Source organism: Anopheles aquasalis, chromosome X, assembly GCF_943734665.1.
Source record: "Anopheles aquasalis chromosome X, idAnoAquaMG_Q_19, whole genome shotgun sequence".
NCBI lineage: Eukaryota > Metazoa > Arthropoda > Insecta > Diptera > Culicidae > Anopheles > Anopheles aquasalis.
The window spans coordinates 7,234,263-7,256,622 of NC_064876.1; the positions used below are offsets into that span (position 1 = coordinate 7,234,263).

General features: G+C 50.7%; 1 protein-coding gene across 4 annotated transcripts; it reads right to left on the minus strand.

Annotated features, from left to right (window-relative positions):
* Window positions 1-295: 295 nt before the first annotated feature.
* Window positions 296-11,547, minus strand: LOC126571102 (uncharacterized). 4 transcript variants are annotated; one of them, XM_050229389.1, is made up of 5 exons: window positions 10,418-10,580; window positions 9,791-10,066; window positions 5,688-5,786; window positions 1,308-1,496; window positions 296-1,229 (listed from the first exon to the last, which is right to left on the minus strand). In XM_050229389.1, the coding sequence occupies exons 2-5, from the start codon at window positions 9,959-9,961 to the stop codon at window positions 1,020-1,022; spliced, it is 669 nt and encodes a 222-aa protein (XP_050085346.1). In that variant the 5' UTR covers window positions 9,962-10,066; window positions 10,418-10,580; the 3' UTR covers window positions 296-1,019. The 4 variants fall into 4 exon arrangements, with proteins under 4 accessions (XP_050085346.1, XP_050085337.1, XP_050085330.1 ...); XM_050229380.1 differs by lacking the exon at window positions 10,418-10,580 and adding an exon at window positions 11,353-11,547 and having other exon boundaries at window positions 297-1,229; XM_050229373.1 differs by having other exon boundaries at window positions 298-1,229; window positions 10,414-10,578.
* Between the last annotated feature and the right edge of the window lie 10,813 nt (window positions 11,548-22,360).

Sequence of the window (22,360 nt, forward strand, 5' to 3'; positions counted from 1 at the left end):
GGATTATTATTTTTTTTCATGTATAGGACGGACGTATGTTTACAAAAAAAAGCCCGGACAACAAAATAACGATCAATCAGTTATGAATACGCAAGCTGATACGTCTCCGGGACAGGCGCTCGTCTGTTCCTGCTGACCAAGATCAGATCTTCAGACTTTTAGGTGCAGGTGAAGTACCGGAGGGTGACGCCACAGACGGCCTCTCTAGCGAAGTGGTTGGCTATGCAGATCACAGCACAACGCGAGCGGAATGCGCTTGCTGATCAGAACCTACCCTAGGAAATGTGTAGCTCACAAAACGGGAATGCTTGAAAAAAGTTATCAAGGACACCTTGAGGAGCCAGTTCACTGCAAAACTGTGTCCAGTCCAGTCCAGTGTCGAGGCTAGGAAATCACATAACATGACGATCTTGGGCAACATTGTCAGAACTCGGTTACTTTTGAAATGCAGACCCGTGCATGCACGTCCAAGCTCGGAACATGCTTTGCCGTGAAAGTTGTTTGCTTTTTTTGTTCAACAAGCCAGCAAGTAAAGGATGACCATGACCGGAGGGGGAACGGTGGCGTCAAGTGCACAAGTGAATGGAATGAAGTCTCTCGAAGGCAAAATGTCCCTTTTTGCTACCTTCGAGGGACTTCGAGGGATGATTTTCCAGTTCGTGGTTTTTCGTTGTGCCAATTTTTGTGGATGCTGCGTTGCCGAGGATACATAGTTTCCATTGCATAGCTTCGGGCGTATTTACTTCGAGCGGGCATTGCGGGTTTATCGAAAGCAGCATTCTTGACATTCAGGGTTTGCGTTTAGTTAGCCAGTAAAGCCAGTTTACTATCGTATATAGGTGCGCTACACTATCTTACTTCCCGCTCGCTTGTTTGTTCCATTACCTCCTAGCCAGCTTAAGGATAACACAAAAGAAAAGAAAGAACACGTGCGCTCGATATGCCTGAGTTTTGACGGTTTGTGAGTTCGCTGGTGATGTAGATGGTGCAATAAATATGGGGCACACGCCCAGGGGGACCTAAATCTCGTTCGCATCGGTGGCGGTAGACAGCAGGTCCAGCAGGAGCGGTGTCTCGCCGGCGGCTGGTGTTGTCGTCCGGGTCGTCGTGGTGGTGGTGGTACGCGGCGTCGTCGTTGTGGTCGTCGTGGTCGGTATCTCGATCGTCAGATGCTTGCCGAACAGCGGTTGAAACACCCAAAAGAACTCGCCAGTCCGACGAGCGGTGCTCTGCGAATCGGAACGGAACGAAACGATTAGGACAGGGGAAGAAGGAGGAGTAGAGTGAGGCATGAGTAAGGGTGGTACCATGATGAGGTCCCCGAAGCGGCCGGATAGGTTGGTGACGAGCGTGAACGAGCTACCGAACAGTGCGTCCGGTACCTGGAGTGACACCTTCTGCCGATCGAAATCCGGCGTGTCGTCGGTCGTCACCAGAATGGGAGCCCGTGTCGGATGGATCGCGTCCTTGACCGCCTGGGCCGACTGTTTGCTAGCCTACACATGCGTGACACACAGGAAAACAGCGAGAGAGAGAGAGAGAGAGAGAGAGAGAGAGAGAGAGAGAAAGAGAGAGCAGATAATATCAGGATCTAAACCAATCGATTGAGAGATCGTGCGATCAAACCCAGGACTCAAGGACCCACTCAAGGCGCCCACCCACCCCAAAATGCATGCGTTAGTCAGCAACAACAGTGAACAGTCTAAAAACGGAGCCAGAACATACCTATTTACAGTGGCCATCGGACACGCATAAACACGCATACATACAGAGTGAAGGCATCGACGAGAGGGGTTATTGTGAATAAGGTTTTTTCTCCATTTATTAATTCCATTATTTACATTTCGTTATAAGAGTTACGAATGCTAAGAGCGTGTGTAAGCATGTGTGTGTGTGTGCGAGTGGGTGTGGGTGAGCATGTGCAGCTACCAAGCGTTCAAGCTCGGCTGGTTTGCTAGATCGTAGCACACCACCAGCTATCTACACACATACGCGCGCACACAAACACACAAACAGGCATCTGAGCTAGTGTAAGCTCTACTTTCACCTTTTTTCCTTCCATTATTTTTTATAATTTTTTTAGTGTGAGTTTACGTATGTACGTGTGTATGATTTACTAACATTCTTTCATTTTACCATTTGATTTGTTTCGCACTCAACCCTACTTTTTGCTCTTTCTCTCTCTCTATCTCTCTCTCTCCCTCATCCATTCATTCTAAATTATACTCCCTACATGCTCCCCCGGCCCTTCCGCACCCTGCCATTCAGCATGGCGCATGCAATTGCTAAACACTATTGGAGGCCGGATTCAACTAATCAAAAGAAAACAAACAGAAAAACAAAACAAAACAAAACCAGCAAAAGAGCGAAGAAAGCGCCCAACCTACAAATGCTACACCGAGGAGAAGGGGTGGTTGGGGGCGGGGGGTAGGTGTGAATATTGGGGTGAAGAAGGGTACGCGGATAGAGTCGGTTGAAAGTGACGCGTACTGCTGTTATCTGTTTACCTCCACTAAAGGTTTGAGGAAGAGAGAAAATGAGAAAGATAGAGAGAGAAAGACGGAGAGAGAGAGAGAGAGAGAGAGAGAAAGAGGGAGAAAGAGGGAGAGAGAGAGAGAGAGAGAGAGAGAGAGAGAGAGAGAGAGAGATTGACTTCTTCTCTTCGCATGCTGGAAGCGGCCAAGGCAGTAGAACCAGGATTCGTAAGGAGTCCCAAAAACGCCTTATCGGAGGGAAAACTATGAAGAGGAAATGAGTAACTGGAAGGGATAACAGAGTGCAGTTGAGGAGTTACATCGAAGCCCTGCTTCTGCTGACAGGGATTTCTTAGATCAGAAGAGACAGAAAGTGTGTGAGACAGAGAAAGAGAGGGAAAGAGAGAGAAAGGGGGGGAGAGAGAGAGAGAAATAGAAAACGAGAAAGATAGAGGCATCTGTGACTGATTGCTGGCTCGTCTGGCTAGTACCCGAAGAATGGGTCCCGTTTTCGAATTCCCTCCCCACACCCCCAAACAGGCGGGCCACCCTCGAGACGTCCCAGGTGTCCCAGGATTTACGTGGCCTTTAGATGCGGGGCTTGTAGAAGCTAAGGTGTTGAAGGGGGCGCAGGTATGGTAGGTGGCTACGATTATTAATCAACATAAATAAGAGGCATTACACCAGCGGTGTTGCACCACCCCCTTGTGACGTCACGAGCACGCCACTAATGTGTGGTGGCTTCCTACTCTCTCTTTCTCTCGCTCTCCTCCTTCTCCTCCTCTCTCTCTCTCGCCCTCTTTGCAATTTGTATTGGTTGCTTGTGGTTGCGGGTTTGTTGATGATCCTTATGGGTCCGCTTGCTCCGGTTGCTGCTTCCGGCGGTTGATCGACGCTTAGGGGGGGTGATGGAGATGATGACAATGGAGGGCGAGGGTGAATGCTGCGATGAACTGCGCCATGTACCTCCCTATCTATCTAGATACCCGAGGAGTGTGGGAAGGGGATGTGGGATGGTGGGCCCGCTCTACTCGTCGTCATCGTCGTGATCGCCGAGCGAGACCGTGTTGGAGCCACCGTGGCCACCGCCACCGGACGAGCCGGACAGGATCGGACCGGACAGCTTCAGCAGCGACGAGACTATGTTGCCGAGCGCGGGCGCACCGCTACCCCCGCTACCGTGACCGTCACCGTCGTCACTGTGGCCACCGCCGGACGAACCGCCGAGGAAGCTACCGCTCAGCGAGCCGATCTTCGACGTGATGAACTGCACCTTGGGCGTGATGACGGACGAGATCAACGACTGGAAGTCCGGCACTGGCTTCGGTGGTTCGATGTGGTGCTGCTTGTTCTTCTCGATGTTGGCGTGGTCCAGCTTGTCGATGAAGCGCGTCTTTGCGTCGATGAATGAGTTGATTTTCTGTGGATGTTGTTGTTGTTACGCCATTGATTGGTAGGACAGGCGTCAGTTGCCGCAGATGGCCATTCGGTATCGAAAAAGCGTTTTTTGTTTGTATGTTTGTTTGTGACAGGAAAGAGTTGCCAAGGGTAGTCAAGAATGGGTTGGGAAGGATGGGATGGGAATGGATGGAGGAAGAGGGGTGAGAGAGAGAGAGAGAGAGAGAGAGAGAGAGAGAGTTTGGAATTAGTCGAGTTGGTCGAGGTGACGGGTGATGGATGCTGCTGCTGGTGGTGGTGGGTGACGAGTGCAACTCCGAGAGAAACCAGAAACCAGAATAACCAAACAAAGGTGGACCAAGCGGAAGCTGAGTACAGTGCAGAACGGTAACAACAAGGTGGTGTTTGTTAGAGAGAGAGAGAGAGAGAGAGAGAGAGAGAGAGAGAAAGAGAAAGAGAAAGAGAGCGGCTGGCTGTTTACCTCCCCCCCCCCCCCCCCCCCTATTCAGAAGAGCAACAGCGGCTCTCGAAGTGTGGTTCTAAAATGGAAAAAGACGGTGGCTGGTAGGGTGCATGGAGGGTGTGCGAGCGAAGGTCACCTCCAAAGGACCACCGGAGAAGGCGTTTTGGGGCGCCGAGGCTGGCCTTCGTCAACAAAACAAAAAAAACAAAAACTCGAAGTCAAATTCCAACCAACTGCTGACCGACTGGTGAAGGCCGCCATCACCGTCTTTCCGAATCCAGTGTGATCCGGTTACACGGCACAGTACCATTGCGTGCTGTAATCCCCGGGGGCAACTAATCCGGTTTTATCGGCAGCAGCCCCTCGCCACTAACACTAGAACTAGAACGAGGGGCACTTTAGCAGCTCGCGACGTTTTGTTTTTTTTTTTTGCTTTTCAGCGCAACCACGAAGGCGAAACCGGTGGCCCGGTGGCCATCAGAAGGAAAAGGAAATAGTGAAAAATAATCGCGAAAAGGGAGAAAATGAAAATACAACAACAGAGCCGCGATGCGATAGAATGCAACGGTCTGTGGAGCAGCGAATTCCATTCGAAAGACTTTAAGCGACGAACGGCCGGGGTGTTCCCTCGTTTGCTGTTTGTTTGCTGTTGTCTGCTGCTTTTCTAGCATCGCGGTCGTACAATAAGCGGCCTCTCGGACTCTCTTGGAGCGTTAGTTCCACCCTTCAGAGCCAGACCAGAGCTACTGCTCGGATCGGAAAGAGCGAGACCCAAACGAAAGGAAGAAAGAAAAAAAAAACTAACTAACGCGTTCGGTGTCGACAGGTGCGTGCCAAGGTCATCGTGCGTGAATGAGCCGTAGCGAAATGAGAGCAGCCTACATCAGTCTGCACCGCTCATTAGCTGGCGGCGAATCGAATCTCGGAGGGTCTCGATCTCGCTCTCAATTTTTAATGGCTCACCCCGCACAACAAAAACGCTAGCAACAACAAGCACCGGTTCCAATGTTAAGAAGAAAAAAAGAAGAAAAAAAAAGAAGAAAGAGCAGAAGGAGTGACGGTGCCTGGCACCGGGTTGTGAGTGACCGTCACCGCCGGATAACAACGGATCATTCATCAATCAATCAACACCTCCACCACCCTTGTGGTAGTAGCGAGATTATTAAGATTAGACAAAACTTAGGCTAAGGCGCAGTTTAGTAGCGGGTTAGTGGCAAAACAGTTGAAAACAAAATGGCGCCAAAAAGGGGCGGCTTAGCCTTGATTAGTGGTTGGTCGCATTGGTAGGGACTTGATTATGGTTTTGCCGAATTTGGGGGATTAATAACTGGGGAAGGGGAAGGGGTACTCACTCCAAACACGAAACCCAGGATGGCATTCTTGGTCTCGTACTTCGGATCCGGCACTTTTCGCTTGTCACGGTCAAGGTCGTCTCCGATGATTACCGCATCCTGTGGATCCGCCGCCAGACAGGGAGCCAGAGAAAGAGAAAGGAAGAAACGCGCAAATAATACAGAGTAAGTACACTAACGGGATAGTGGCAAGGGACGGGGGAAAAACCGGGCCCGGCCAAGAACGAAGCCAGGGATCAGGAACGCGCGCGCGAGATTCGCGATGTATGTCAAGATCGAGAAAGAAAAAGAGAGACAGAGAGAGAGAGAGAGAGAGAGAGAGAGAGAGAGAGAGAAAGAGCGCACGCGGTTCGCTCCCCGGAACGAGATGTTGCATAAATACTGGCAATGCTTGCGTGCGTGACCGCGTTTGTGCCTCTTAGCGATCTGTCTACATCATCATCATCATCAACAGCAGCCCCATCAGCACCAGCAGTAACAGTAACCGCGTTTGGCGTGAAGTGAAAGCGATGCGAGCGAGCAAGCGAGCAAGCTGTGCTAGTGAGAGAAAGTGAGCCTCGAAAAGCAAATCGCGAAAAGCGAATCTCGATAACGCGTGCAAAGAGGTGGTAGGAAGGAAGGATGGAGGGTGGTTTGTTTGTTTTTTTTACCTCGTTTCGTCTCTTCTCCCTATGCGGAATAAAGAAGAAGCTCCAGTGATCTCGATTACGGATTACGGCATCGTCCTGAGACACATAGCGCATTTCTCTCTCTCTCTCTCTCTCTCTCTCTCTCTCTCTCTCTCTCTTGTTATCTCGTTCTCTCATTTGCTCTCACAGCTAGCACTGCGGTTACGTCGCTCGCACATTGAGTGTTGCCGAATGATGAGAGTGTTGAGATGAGCGAATGCTAATAGACTGGCAGATGGATGGAGCTGGACGTGCTGCCACCTCGCTTTATAGCACCCTCTTCAACCCAAACCACCCCGTTACAGACCACCTGTCTCCAAGAGGGTTGCGTCGTTAACGGTTAAATGTGCGTCGCATCACCTTGAGGCCTCTCTCTCGCTCTCTCTCTCTCTCTCGAGTGTGGCTCGGGGTCTCTTCCTGCTCGAAGAAGGTGAACACCGGCCATCGGCAGCCCCATTTCGATTGTATAATCGCGAACACAAAACATGAACGGATGGACAAACGAATCCCATCGACGTAACGTAACGCACGCCGTCCGATGAGATTGTGCGCACACTTCGTTGCCCCTCTCCCCTATCCTGCCAAAAAGGCAAAAACAAAAACCCTCAAAATTGCCCCGCCTCGCACAACGCTTGCTCAATAAATGTGTGTTTTGGTGTTGATGAAGGCTGGGGAGCTAGGGCACGTGTTGCTGTGGTGCACTTGACTCCCGTGCGCAATCGATTCTATATCCCACAACTCTGCCCGGTTCTTTTGCGTCATTCAATCGTTGAACCCGCTCCCACAAAAGCCAACACACACATATACACGCGAGCAGAGGTATACGAAAATATTTTCCGAAAACGGAAAGCCATCCTTCTGCTGCTGTTGTGGATAATTGCAGCCAGCAGGGGGTTGAAAGGGGGATGCAATTTTGTCTCCTTAGACAGTTTCTACACACAGCCAAAATTTGGCGGCTAAAGTCAAAAAAAGAGAACTTCATTTTTCCAACATTTTGGAAAAAATAATGGCAGATGGAGACAAATCTACATCTACGGTACGGCCTACACTGGAGCGCAGCATTATGTGTCTGCCGATCAGCTTAAAGCATATTACATTTTAAAAAAAGCTGTTTGCAGGTGTGTTAAAGTTATTTCGCGATGATTCTGTAGTTTTTCTGAAGTTCTTCTTTTCAAGCGTCCCTACACACACCATTATTTTTTTTATATGGAGCTTTTGACTTTTGCCGACAATTTTGACTTTAGCCGCCAAATTTTGGCTGTGTGTAGAAACTGTCTTACTCGAAAAAAATGGCTCCGGCGGAAGGTTGCTTTTCCTAGCCATGCCATCCGGTTCATCGGTCTCCAGGGGTTGTTGGGTGAGCGGGGGGAGGGGGGGGGAGCATTATACACAAGATGAGCTGGTTTGCCCCAAAAAACTAAAAAAAAAAACCAGATCCTGCAATCACTGGGCGTTATTTAACGCCCGTAACGTTACGCAAACGCAGATAACGTACACAACGGTGAGCCGGCAGCGGGTGTAGCAACGCGTCACGCTCGCTCGCACCTCTCTCATCGGGGGTGGTGGTGCTTGGGGATGAGTTCAGCGGCCGCGGCCTCAATTTCGGTTAATCGTAGCCTCGCGTCGGGCGACCTTCAACTTACGAATCGTGATCGACCGTGTCCTGCCCGCCCCGTCCACTGCTCAGGTAACAACCCTCGTTCGCTCGTACCCTCTTGCACGTCGGCGGCGGGGTGGGTGGCGTGGTTCACGTCGCGTCAGAGAGAGCCACATCTCATCGGGCTATTCCGATTGTGGATCACCCAGTTTTGGTAGACATGCGTATGTGCGTCGCCCTTCGGTTTTAACTGCGCTCTCTTTGCGCCCCCCCCCCCCCCCCCCTTGAGCCTTTGGTGTTCATCGTGCGTTGCGAGCGTTGCTGCTGCTGCTGCAGGTACTCGCAAGATCAAGATCTTCCGATTGTCCCTGTGATGCATGAGGTTGAAACATCTTGCATTGAAGGATTTGTATGTTCGCGACACATACGCGACAGCTGGCCCCAACCCGGCTGGCCAGTATGCGTTTAAAACGTCTCCGGTGGCATGGACTCCATCCGTGGAGGCGGCGGCACAAGCGCGAAAGGCGTAACGGTGCTGAAGCCCGCGGTTCGGTCACGGTTTTACTTGGTTCACTTTCGTCCTGGCCATCGAGGTCACCGATGAATCGAGGGAGCGTGTTTGCACGCAGAAAAGAGAGCAAGAGTGAGAGAGAGAGAGAGAGAGAGAGAGAGAGAAAGATAGAGAGGGAGAGAGAGCAAGGGTGAGAGAAATAGTTGAACCGAAAGGTAGAGTTAACCAATCAGCGCAACAGCGCGCGAACCAGAATGAAAGGGATCCGAGTGTCCGAGCCAAGGTACTCGATCGAAGGTGCAAAATCCGGAGGAGGAGGAGGAGAAGGAGAAGCAGCGGGAAGGGGTGATTTCGCATAAAACATGCAAAACACTCACCTCCCTGAGCAGCAGCAGCAGCAGGGGGCGTACGAGCGCGGCAAACGCGTAAAAGGCACAAGCACAGCGCTCGAAGTGCACCATCGCCGTCGCCGCAGCCGGTGACGCAAACGCTGCAAGGCTGCAATCGCAGGCGTTGGCCTCTCTCCCCATACCCCGGGGGTGGCGTTGAGCCCAAAATGGAGCAATCGGGGTGCACTCGATGGAAAACTGACTTAAACAATCAATCGATCGGCGGTAGCCGTGGCCCGGTTCTAATAGCCTGCTGCTGCTACTGCTGTGCCGTTCGAGAACAACCCATTCCACAATCTTTCGAGGGGTTTAAGGGGTAGCAAGGTATGCAGACGCGTGCACCGGGTGTCAACAGCATCGCCAGCGCCGATCAAACCGGTTCGGCGAAATTGGGCAACGACCAACGGCCGAACATCGGCTACCTCGGGCAGGCAACATCAACTCCAACAAACCCCCCCACCATCCGTTGGGCCTCGAGGTGAGCTTATGACTGATCTGTCCTACTTAGGCAGGCCCGCGAAAAAGATCGAGAGAGGCAAGATCGGTTCGGCGGTAGCAATGGCCACGAGAGGCCACGTGGAAAGGCCACCAAACCTCCCCCTCCGACAGAGGGGGGAGGGGGGAGGATTGCACTGTATGCCGCATGCCAAGTACCACGAGCTAACGGCTGCGATGATGATGAAGAAGATGATGTACTGTGCTGGGGCGATACTGGCCGCATAAGCAATGAGGCCTCCCGGGGGGCCGTATTCGCGCGAGGTGTCGAGGATTTAATCACGGAATTGATTTGATCGCCAGTCACTATCAAACACACACACACAACACACACAGTCACACGAAAACAAAAATGCGCAAAGCCTAATAAGAAGGGTGGAGTGGGGGGGGGGGGGGAAAGGGTGATGATGAAGGGCTGCGCGCGCTAGCCAATAAACACTAACCTCGTTTGTGAGCGGGTTGACGGCGGTATCGGCTGACGTTCCGACCACTTCCCCGGTCTCTGCTTCACCTCGCTTGACGCGTACACCCGGTGCGGCCACCGCTAACCCTGCACACAGGACGATGGCGGCCAACGCGACCGTGGCGCTACTCCAGCTGCGGAATGGCTTCATGCTTCTTCTGCTACTATTGTTGCTGCTACTGCTGTCGGTTATACGCGTGTTGGCCGATTGATTGGAGGATGCTGCTGCTACTGCTAAGGACTACTGCGTTAATGTCTGCTTATCCGTTCGTCGTACGTGTCGATGACATGCAGCGGGTTGAAGCGGGTGGGGGATGAAGAAAGAAACGGAAAGAATAAACAGATAGATAGAAAGATAGATAGAAAGAGAGAGAGAGAGAGAGAGAGAGAGAGAGAGAGAGAGAGACAAAAAGGATGTAATCAGTACGGGTTCGACTAGAAGCTTGGCTGCGATTGACTGCCCCAAAAACACCCCCTCAAAACTGCTGGGAGTGTAAACCACCCTCCCGGAGGAACAAACACCCTGCTTCCCGGAAGAAACAAAAAAAAACAAGCAGGAAACAACGGACAAACGAATAGCGAATGTTGTCAAACACTCTTTACCAACTAGGCTCTGTGGCTCGGCTCTGGCTCGGCTCGGTCTGGTGTCGACGAGAGCGCACTGGTTGACCGGATAAGCTGGTGGCTGCGTGGCGTCTGACTGCGCCCGGCTGTCGGTGGACTGTGGCAAGTGGCTCTAACAGCTCCAAACACTCAAATGCTGGCTGCACCAACCGATGGCTGGTGTTTTGCTTGGCGCGAACGCGCCGCTGCGCACCATACACAAGCGCGCGCAAGCGCGCGCTCGCACCCGGGCGCGCGCCTGCTCCACCGATCAGGGCCAGCGCCAGCGCGCCCGATCGATCCCTTCCCCTATTGCAGCACAGCGGTGCTGCTAACCAGCAGCTATCTCCTCCATCTCCTCCAGCGCGAATCCGAAGAGCCGAAGAGTGTGCCTACCACCACGATGCACACACGCACGCAGGCACCCTTGGTGGGAGGTGGAGGCCGAGCAGAAATGGCCGAGCGCCAGCGAGCCACCACCCGGGTTCGGTCGATCGGTCGCTCGGAAGCCTTTCACTCTCTGTTTCGATTTTCCACACCCCCCCCCCCTCCCCTTTTCTCTCCCCTTTTCCGACACCCCGAGGGAGAGGGTATGTGGAGCAAGAAGGCTGGTCAAGGTTGGGCCGAGACTCCCCTACCTATCGCCTTCCCTTTGGGCTTTCGGCCGAGGCTTCCGATCGAATCGGAATCGGTTGGGGCGGGGTATTGGGTTGCGATCGGCGTACCCCAAACGGAGTGTTGCATGGTGGCCACCGTGGTGAGTTTGCCCCTGTTGGTGTGGTGAGTTGGTAGTGGCTGCCACCATCCCCTCGTGCACCCCGAGCAAGAAAGCACACACTCCCTGTATAGTGTGCACCCTTATGACCTTCTTCACTCGAGATAACACACAAACGCACACGCATGCACGCACAGAATCACAACCAGCACTCACGCACTTACTCGCTTGCACGCCCCGTTCTCGATCCTTGATTCTCGCAAAAGAACACAGCTATCCTGTCCTGGGAGGAACTGGATTTCAGGCGCAGCGCCAGCGAGTGAGCGAGCGAGCGAGCGAGCGATCGATCGATCCGATCGGGTTGATTGCTTGTCTTTCGGTTGTCGCTAACGGTGGCGGCTGGTAAATGAATGCTTCGCTAAACTGGACGCCCGTATTTCTACCCTTTTTCCGTCTGCGTCGCGAGCCGTGCGCGCTTGGTCGCGTGGCCAGGCCAGCGGGCTCGAGCCTTAGAGAGAAGCCAGAGCTTCGGAGGCTGCGAGCCATTGCGAGCCATGGGAAGGGAGGGCGAGAGAGATATAAAGAGAGAGAGAGAGAGAGAGAGAGAGAGAGAGAGAGAGAGGGTCCAACCACTCGCTCTTCATCGCTCTCTCTCTCTCTTTCTCGTTTTCGTTTCCTCTCCGTTTCCCCGCGGGGACAACCAGCGCAGTGCAGAAGCAGGAGAGCGATAGTTAAGTTGGTGACGCGCAGAGGCGCATCGCGCTAGAGCGAAGCCCCGATCGATCTCGATCGGTGCGCGATATCCCCGATGCCAGGTGGACGTCAGGAAGATGCCTCATCCAGCGAGCAAGCGTAAAAGCCAGCAGAGAAAGAGTAAAAATAGCTAAGCGATTAGTTTTTGGTGGAACCGAAACTCTCGACATCGAAGCTACTAGCTCGTTTCTACTACAGTTTAGAAGTAAAGCTGGTTAAGGCAAGAAACACCAGTTTTGCACCAAAAGTGTCGCTCCTCCGAGGGCGTTCCATCTTGCTGAAACACATAAATTTCGTCTCCCTATAATCATTCCAAGCAGCGCTTCCAGTAGCTTTCCCTACAACATCTGTTTTGTAATACATTGGTTTGTTTTTGCCCTTTTTCAATTTTTTCAATTTGGATTTTAATAAAAAAATAAGGGTTATTCTACGCGCTTGCAAATAACCCTCCCAAACCATCAAACTCTAGCCGCATTTTGAATTCCGCGGGATGTTACTTTGGTTATCTGTTACTTCGTTGATGTTTTTAGCATACAATCTATCGTTTTGGATATTACAACGCTTGCTCTAGAATATCGATATTTTCATCTGAGAGCACAAGTATCGCCCTGGGTGCCACAATAGAAGAAGAAACTATACACAGGCACGTATGGTTGCATCGTAATTAAAATCTGATAACCAGCCAGAAAATAGAACAAACCAACTGTCAACATATGAAGTAAACATTGCACAATTTGACAAGAAAATATTGATACTTGAACTAGCACCTAGTTACATACCATACCAAAATCGTCCAGCACTATATACACACTTTTTATATGAGAAATTTTATTGGACACGGTGTTCCACATGGCTCCAATGGCTAATTGAGGTGCTAATTACATCCTTACACCTCCCTACAAACCTTGGCAAACAGTTCTACCTGTTCTGCGCTCGGGCTGGATCCTGGCCAAACATCGTCAACATCGCCAGCTGCTGCTGTTACTGTTGTCGCTTGGTCGTTACCTATTTTTGGTCAGTAACCACCGCAGTCAAAACCTTGTCCTCCTTCTCCTCGCTTGGTTGAGTAGTTGACAAGAGACGACATCTGAGGGGTAGCGAAGTGTCCAAGGGCAGGCGGACGGTGGAGGTGGCATGTAATTTGGTGTCGCCTAATTTAGACGAGAGAATTTTGGGGCCGTACCACAGCCCGGTCACCGGCATTGGCGCCGCACCGTAACGCCTGACTTGGTTTACGGTGCGTTACACCTGCCCGGGGGTGGCTCCAATATCCAGGCCGAGGAAGGCCGAGGCCTATCTGCAGGTTACGTTCAAGCCCCCCCCCCCCCCCCGCCCTCACCCGTTTTTAGTACCGCCATCGATCACGGTGGCGGCGGGATGATAAGCGCGGATACAATAGGCGCCTACAGGGTGCACAAAAGACCTGAGCGCGGCTTGCGGTGAATAGACGACGAACCCGAAACGCAAACTTCCCCGCGCATCTTTTGGGGGCTGTTGCGTGACACCTGACGTCGACATGGTGACATCAGCAGCAGCAGCAGCAGCGGATCGGTTGTGGAACGAGCAAACCGCAAACGCCGTCTAGCGCGCGGTAGCCAGGACCACGGGCACATCCCCGTGGTCACCTCGTGAAACCTGATGACGTAATACACTTGAAATGGAGGCTGCAACCCTCCTCCTCCTTCTCCTCCTCCTCCTCCTTCTCCTCCCCCTCCTACTCCTATTCCTCCTACTGTCCTTCCGGCATTGCCAGGTCACTGGCATCAATCGCACTACTTTACGCCGCTCCTTATCGCGTGGTTTTTGTGGTGTTCACGCTTTCGAACTGGGTTGGCCTCGCTTCCTCCGAGAATTCTTGCCCGTAAGATTTACGGTACAGCTGAGTGTTCATCGAGCACCTGCAGTACTAAGTAACGCAATTTTCGATGGTGACAAAGGAGGACAACAACGTCCTCGATAAGGAATCCCTGGTCTACTGTATCTAGCTTGGATAAAACAACAACCGTGCTAGCTACAAATCACTATTATCACATCATAAGAATAAAAAAAACATCATAGGAATGTTTGTTTTATTGTTTTATGTTGTTGTCAATGTACGGTTGAAATATGGTCAATTGATGGATCTACCTAACCAACCCAAGCATTTGCCAATAAAAGTATTTACCAAAAAGCATTCTCTACATTGGGTTTCTTATTCTTCAGCGCTACTCACAGAAAATCATTAGGTAGGATCTGTTAGAAACGGAAGCATGTATTGAGCGCAGCAAACCTTACGAAATGAAATTAATCATCCCCGGAGCGCAGAGTATCCATTGTGTTACCAATTCCAACTAAAATCGCCTGATTGGTTCCGCAGCATTATATCTGCAAGCTTGAATTTTATTATTGCACGGGAAAGGGATTGATACTTTCTTTAAAATAATTATGCAACACACGCTTTCTTAAGCAAAATTATGAAACTTCAAAATGTTACCAAAAAAAAATGAATTTCAACAAATCATGCACAGCACGAAACCAAAACATGGACTCTAGTCTCGACTCTAGTCATACCTAATTTTTGAACCCACCAGCCGCTAGTCTTGAACTTTCGTGATGCCTAATTCGCAATTACCTTTTCAAGAAGCACAGCTAAATCAAAGCAGGACCAAATAAAGCTTGGAGCACTTAATATTTGACCGCATAAAATAGGACACATCTCAGGCCAGAAATAAGCTAAACACATGGAAAAGGTGTCCTTTTGTAGGAATTTGTCTACATATGCATAAATTGTCTACCTATGCCTATTTTGTCTACCTATGCAAAATAGCGATTAAATTATTGTGCCACGTTGCGTATGAATTTACGCACTTTTAGTTTCATGCGACATATCACTCGCTGCACAGTAGTGGAAGCAGTCGCATTGGCCATTTTTTCCCACCATTTGCACATTACAGCTAGATTTTTAATCATTTACACTGTTTCTTTAGTTTTTGTTCGTTAATAGCCCATTACAATGAGCCAATACAATTATTAGATAATACGGTGGGCAATTTGGTGGATTGAAGATTTTTGGTATTAAATGAAAGCTGTTGTTTCGATACCAATTTATGATCTCTGTGCTGTAATGGCTTGCCAAGTCAAGCCAGAATTTAAAGGGACCTTTATGAGACTTTAGGTAGAATGATCTTTTCCAGGCATTCTTCTTTGTACAAACGTTCATGGACCGTCAAGAAACCGCGTGCTTTTTCAAACCACAACAGCAGATCACTTGTCAAATGAGCAGTTTTCGGGCATTTTATCTGCGGAAATTAACTAAAACCATACTGTCTTATTCCATCTGTGTTTCCTAAAGTCAAATTTGTCTCCTGTCCGCAAATTTTATCCAGTCAAATTGAGTTTTCATAGTAAGTGTGGAGACTTTTTCTACGCATTTCGTGTTTCATCGGCAATAACTCTTGAAGGGCAAATTTTTCACTTCAAAAATTCACTAAAAGAAAAGACTATGATCTTTAAAAAGACATCTACAGAGTAACAAAGCGACCACTAGGAGCGCTGCAGTGAGTAAAAAAAATGAGGCCAAATATTGAATGTTCCATGGTTTATCGGTGTCATGATTCGACAATTGGAAATTCCGGCATCTCTTATACAGGGTGAGGCAAAAAACCTGCAACAAAGTTCAAACTGCCATTTCTAAACCACTCGTCCGACACCTTGTAGATTTTTTCCAGTGATAACTCATTCTATTGTTTATAAGCATATAAAAGCATATTAATGGGAAATTGTCAGAAAAAAGTACATCGTGGTGGATTTCAATGGTGTCAACTTTTTTTGTTTTTATTTGATAGCAAAACCACAAGTGGGTATCGATAGAGCCTTCCAGCATTTAAATCTGAATTAATCAGTTGGATCTACTGATACTGATAGAGTTGCCAGACACCCGGAAAGTCAACCGCAATAAAGCAACATTGAAAATTTTTTTAAAAAAGTTATGAAGTGAATTGAAAAATTTCACGACGCAGCATCACTCAAAATGATGTAGACGAATGAATTTTAGCTCGAATCGCCCAACCATTGAAGTATTGGTGCTTTAAATAAAGGCCTTTCCAATTGTAAACTGGGCATGGCCTCATACCTTATCAAAAAAAAATTTAGACTCAATAAAGCAAAACAGTTACATTGCTTGGCCGCAAGTGATGAAATTCCGAACTTGGTTTTCTTCGATGAGTAACCATTCGTTATCCTGTGGTTTGTAAACGAAAAAAATTGATGGGGTTTAGTTGCCAGAAAAGTCAGCTGATGATTTACACCCCCGGCTGGCCACCAGGACGCATGCGAAATCCCTAGAGATTCCAACAGTTCTCTCTATCTTCGCTCAAAGTAGCCGAGACGTCAGATTGGCATAAAAAAAACATTTCACACTTCATTTCCATGTCTCATTGGCTGTCAATATCTTTGGGCGCAAAAAGTGCAGGACTTCTCCGTTTGCAGCATTTTGAAGGACCTAAAAAATTACATAGTTTTGAACAGCTTATGCAAACGCTTCTCCAAGAATGAGCCAAAATCCCACAAAGCACCCTGCGGGCAGCAAGCGATGCTATCTTCTACGGTCTCAAGATTCATTCAAAAAGTAACATATCGAAAAAAAACTAAACTAATTCTGAAAGTATTCAACATTTTTTGGTTTTACCCAAAATAAAATTAAACAAAAATGAAAATGATATGGCGTTTTAAATGAGTTGCAGTGTTTTTTTGCCTCACCCTGTATTTTGCATATTATTTCACATATTCGTCAGTTTGATCGCGCATCTGCACTGCACAGTTTACGAAAAATACTTTCCTTTTTTTCTTTTTTAATAACGTAAGGAGGGTCAAATATAGTTTTCATCCGATTGTGACACCGAATGAAGGTACCCACAAAGTTTGGTTAGAATCGGTTCAGTCGTTCCCGAGGAGTTTGAGTACTAACATTGTGAAATGTTTTTTTTGTACATAGAAGAAGATAAATATCGATTGGTACATTTCAAATCATCCAGACGCGTGGCTACGATGAGCACCGGAAATACACTTTTTCGATGAAATCCCTACCTAAACATGATGCCATGAATGAAGCTTTTAATCAATACTTCTCAAGATATAGAATAGATTAAACAAATAAATACGTTGAATAGTATCTTCACGAAAAATCTTAATTAAAAACCTTTCTGAGCCTTTCTGAGTCGTATTAACATTAGCCCCCCCTTTTGAAAATAAAACAGTCTCAAAACTAAAGAAACAACTACGTAATTACGTCATCCCTAATCGTCATCGTAATTACGACTGCTACTCGGCAATCGTTGCCTTATAGTGAGTTATAAACCCACATGTTAACCATTTTTTGTTTTAAGCGGTCACAGTTTACGAACAGCCAACTTGTTTGTTTGTGGTCGAACTGAATGCAATGTCTGTCGCTCGAACTGCCAAGTTTGCAGCCAGAGTCCAATCAAGCACGATGTTTACTAACGCCTTCCTCGTGCTGGCAGGCGGATGGATGGATGGAGTGGATTTACTTGTAAAATCCTTGAGTTCCCGGAAATAAACTAGTCTCCCTTTTTCCCTTTCTCTCGACCAAGCCCGAAAGAACAGAGTCGAGTTTTTGGGAAGCATGCAATTGATCCGTTTCGCCAAGCGTTCAATTCGCCTTCAAACTGATTGCTCGTTCTACCCGCGACCAGCAACGCCGTGAAGCAGAAACACCAAGCGGCGGAGGCGAGGGGGTAATTGATGGTTTTCTTCTTCTTCTTCCCTCTTCTCCCTTCCATTCCTTCCGAAAGTGCAACCGAAGCGAAGGCTGCCCTGATGCTCGACTGGAGCTCGACTGGAGCCTGGCACTGGCCCGGACCCGGTCAGCCTTTCTCTTTTGGGTGGTGTCCCATCGAACCGACCGGCCCGAAGGCCAGCACACCCTTTTCGGAAGGTATGAGGGGTGGGGTAACTGTGCTTTCTTTTGTCGCTTTGTTTTGTGACGGCAGTTGATGGGGGCCAGCCAGGGAATGCCAGGTTCCCACACCGCCAGCAGTAGCAGCAGCAACCGCTGAGGTCGACCGCGAAACGCGAGTTACCACCTTATGTGTGTGTGTGTGTGTTTGTCTGATAATGGGCGGATCTATGAAGAACGGCCACGGCTCCGGTGCTTGCTCCTTGACCCCAATGCCAACGCAGAATCCGACAACAGCGCAACGTGGACCCCAAAAAAGCAAGAAACCAAATCTCACGGCCTGCCACCACCGTGTTTTTTTTTTGTGTGGCCGAGGTGAGGTGAAAGAGCTGGCCCCGAGGACCCTCCTACGGCAGGCGGCACCGTCATTAGCCTAGTCAGCGTTCGGTCAGCATTGCAATCGATCCTTTCGACGCCGTTGCACTAAGCGTGGGGTGTAAGGCAGGGGATGGTCAACCCCGGTATTATGAGAAGAGGTGTTGGGGGGGGGGGGGGTGGCGGGCGGTGGTTGGTTGCAGCAAAACTGGTGCAATATCATTCCGATTCACGGTGATTGTTGCTGACCTTCGGAGCGGGCCCGCTCCGTGAAACGCCACACAACTCGCACACTTTGGGTGCCACGGCATGCCGGTCGTGGTCCGGTTGTCCGGTGGCCGAGGCAAGAAGGAAGGGAGGCAATGCAAAACGGGTGCTTTCGGCGGATGTTTATTTTTGTGATTTTAATTTTCGAGATTTTACCGCCGATACGCCACCGATCCTGGGGCTGCGATTCGGGTTCCGCCTCCGTTCTCTTCAATCCAATATACGATACTCGCCACGAAAGATTGCAACGGAAGCGTAGGAAACGAACCTCCTGGTAGCGACGCTAAACGTGTGGTGGTTCGCTAAACGATTTTGTTCGGAAAGGGAGGCGGCGAGGGAGGTGGGCCCAAAAATGTGCTCAGTGTGGCCACGCCACTGGATTACGTCCGGCTTCGGCTTTTGCGAAGACACACCGCCGCCCCTGCAAGCCCTCGCCAGCACGCTGCTTCGCTTTATTCCCGCTTTTGTTTTGATGATGTGCCAAATGCTGGCAGGCAGCAACATGGTGTCGACATCGATTACATACCGGAGGGTGAGGAGAAAGAGGAGGATGCGATGCACGATGGCTTTCGCTTCCGCTGCCTGCGCTGGTCTGCTGGTTGATGGTTGATGGATGGGGGCGCTATCCGGTGATGCAGTAATGAAATTAAAGTAACGCGCACACATCACGACACCGATTACGTGAAGAAAGCGATATGGAAAGGGGGAAAACGGAGAGAAAGAGAGAGAGAGAGAGTGGGATGATCGCGTTTACGGAGGAGGCGAGGAGCAGAAGGTAGTGGTTACGGTTGCGATTAGTCGCTTAACTGCCACCGAACCAGCGAAAAGAACAACATCAGCAACAACTTCGACGACGACGCCAATAACAACCACAACAACAACAACCACTACGACAACAAAAAGAGCGCATAGAAAGCAATTGCCGAAAACAGGGCCAACAGGGGGTCTGCGACCGCACGCTATTACTCTACGCTACGCTACTCGGAATGCCCAGGCATCCGCTCGGATCGGATTTTGTTGCGGATTCGTCGCAGTTAGCACACTTGGGTGTGGGTTTTTTTCTTTCTCTTTTTTGGGCCTAAATCGCATCAAGGGAAGGTGTTTGGGCGGCGTTTTTGGGGAAATTTGGTGGACTGAAAACTGGAACGATTCACGCGCACTGTTCAACGCACAAACATGTACACACTCACCGGTAGAGCGATTATCAAACGTCGGTAACAAAATAAGGCAACGACGGTGGCGACGGCCCTAGCTCGATTCGATCGCGTCACGGTCCGGCCAGACACTGATATCCTGGTACGCGCACCGAGAGGTCGAGGTCCATCGAGCGCACAGCGACGTGCCCGTCCGGCCCAGCCGACCGCCACCCCGTGCTTCCGAAATGACAAACACCAGACAGCCTCCTCCCACCGCACCGCCGAGCTCACCGTCACCGCCGCCTTCGAAAGAAGAAGCGTCGCAGCGCAGCAACAGAGGAAGAGACGGAGGAGACGACGGCGAAAGGTGTGAAGGTGCGATCGGAACGTCGGATTAAGCGTGACGCGACGCGACACCACCATTTCTCCAACAACAACAACAACAACAACAAAGCGAAGATCGAAAGGGAAAGTAAAAGGGGGTTCGTCGCCTGCCCACCTTTTAGGCGGACAGCAGGGGTTCCAGGGGAGGTGAGCGGTGGGCGGTGAGGCACAATGGCAGTCATTCGTCACCGAAGGTCACACCTTGAAATGGAACTCCGTGCCGGATCGAGCCAAGAACCAAGGCCTCAGACCACCCTTTATCAACCCCCCCCCCCCCCCCCCCAAGCCATCGGAACCATATGCATCGATCACGGGACCAACCTTCAAGGAATGGAAGGCTTGAAGGGAAGGTTAGCCTTGTCGCCCCGACAAGCCAGTGGCCCTTAGAAGGCCAACCCAAACCACCCTCCCCCCCCACCAACCTCAAAGACACACGCACATACATCACGTAGGAACACCAGTGAGGAGGGGGGGGGGGGGGGGCAAAAGAGAAAGTGAGTGAGTCAGACCATAGTCAGTTTGTCGGTGTGGGATCTCGAAGCTCGAGACGAGGGCGACGATGTCGAGATTGATTCACCAACCTCAACCACTGTCCCTGGTAAAAGGTTTTCTTGAAGCTCTGATTCTTGTTTCTTGCCCAAGTGAAGTGACCAGTGAAAGTCGCGATGATGACCGCCACTAGAAGCAAGCGAGACAAGGATGAATGGGAAGGGGGGGGGGGGGGGCGGGGCGGGGACCATCGCTAGCTGTGATTTTGATTTCGTGATCGACTGTCTGCCTGCCGGCTGGTGACGTTAGTCAGCGAATGTGAAGATCAAGAACTGCGCGGCGAGTTCACTGAACCTTCCGAAGCGACGGCCGAAACCGACGGTTCCGTCCGCACCCGCGATTGCGTCTTTGGTGGTACACACTATCCACCCCTTCTCTCACCCCCCCCCCCCCCCCCGCTAGCACCAACCACCAAGTCCATGAGTTCGAACACAACAAAACGGCTTTCGATCGATCGATTCGAGCAATTGCCAACGAGGTCGATCGTCCGGCTACAAAACCGGTTCCCACTAGCCGGGCAAGACGGTGCGGTGCGGTGCGGTGCGGTGCGGTGCGGTGCGGGGGAGGGTGCGACACGTTCTACCGTGGTGCCGCGGCGGTACAGTGGGGCAGTTCGCTCTTTTTCTAGATTTCTGGACCGTTGTCGACCGCGTGAACCAGGGAGCTACGGCCGGGGGAGGAGCTGCCAAGCCTGCCACCCCTGCCAAGTCAACCCCCATAAAAAAAACCGGCTACCTGTTTGGGGGAGGGGGTGGGGGCGCAAGCAAGCGCATGCAAGAATGTGGGCGTACACACCGGTTTCACTTTCAGCTGCCCGGCTGCCACTGATGTAATCGCAAAACCCCACCCCACCTCCCATCGGATGCACATATAGAACCGCTCAGCTCAGCTGTTAGCGGTTTCTTTTCCACGGGAAAGGAAGGAAGGAAGGAAGTGGCAGGGCAGGGCAGGGCAGGGTAGGGCAGGGGCGGAGAATGGCATTTGATTGCAACAAAATTGCTGCGCCTGCCGCCTAGCGATGTCAACGTTCCAGAGGTGGTGGCTTTTTGGGGTGAGGTTCGTGGTCTGCCGTGCAGTCACGGTGACAGAGGTGACACCAGGACGCCGACAGCCAAAGATGTATGCCAACCGAAAGCGGTCAGCAAGCGACCCACACAATCACCATCCCCCCGCGTTTCACCCCGGGCATGGCACTGTCTGACGGGCACTTCCGGCTCCCTTGCACCCCTTGTGTGCGTAGTGCATGCGAAAGGTCCGTCGCCAGTCTGTGGTGGTTGCCGGTGTGTTTTGCGTGGCCTGGTTAGTGCGTGCGCGCCACCTCCTAAGGTCAGGTCAGGGGTAACGGGGTTCTACCATCCTCGGTCACGGGTGAATTAGGGCCACTCTCAGTTGTCTCTCTCTCTCTCTCTCTCTCTCTCTCTCTCTCTCTCTCTCTCTCTCTCTCTCTCTCTCTTTCTCTCCGAGACCTAGACGACGGCCTGGGAGGCATGGTTAGTGCGGTGCGAGCCGAGGGGGAGGTTGTGAATGGATTGACACACGTACGCACTCCCCCCTCCCCCCCCATTCACCCCCCCCCCCCCCCATGCAACCACGCAGTCCCTCGCGATCCTCCTCGTCGCGATGGCGTAGCAATCGATGCGGAACTCTGCGAATGGACGATTGACGACGAAGACATGCTTGCCTCACAGCGACGATCTGGTCGAAATGTCCACAGACAGTCCCCTACAATCAGTCAATCATCGATCGATTGGTCCCTTGCGCCACATCCTGATTGTCAACTAACCATCCCAAAGAAGGGCGGTGGAAAACATTATACACAATTCGAATTTGCCTTTAAAAGGCCATCTGCCCGATCAAGAACTCTCCATAGTGCTC

Excerpts from the sequence above, each read along its gene's own strand:
- LOC126571102 (XM_050229389.1), bottom strand. The coding sequence starts at position 9,961 with ATGAAGCCATTCCGCAGCTGGAGTAGCGCCACGGTCGCGTTGGCCGCC. Across the intron at positions 1,497-5,687 it reads TCCTGGGTTTCGTGTTTGGA|GCTAGCAAACAGTCGGCCCA; the intron begins GTGAGTACCCCT and ends ACGCATGTGTAG. Across the intron at positions 1,230-1,307 it reads GCTTCGGGGACCTCATCATG|AGCACCGCTCGTCGGACTGG; the intron begins GTACCACCCTTA and ends TCCGATTCGCAG.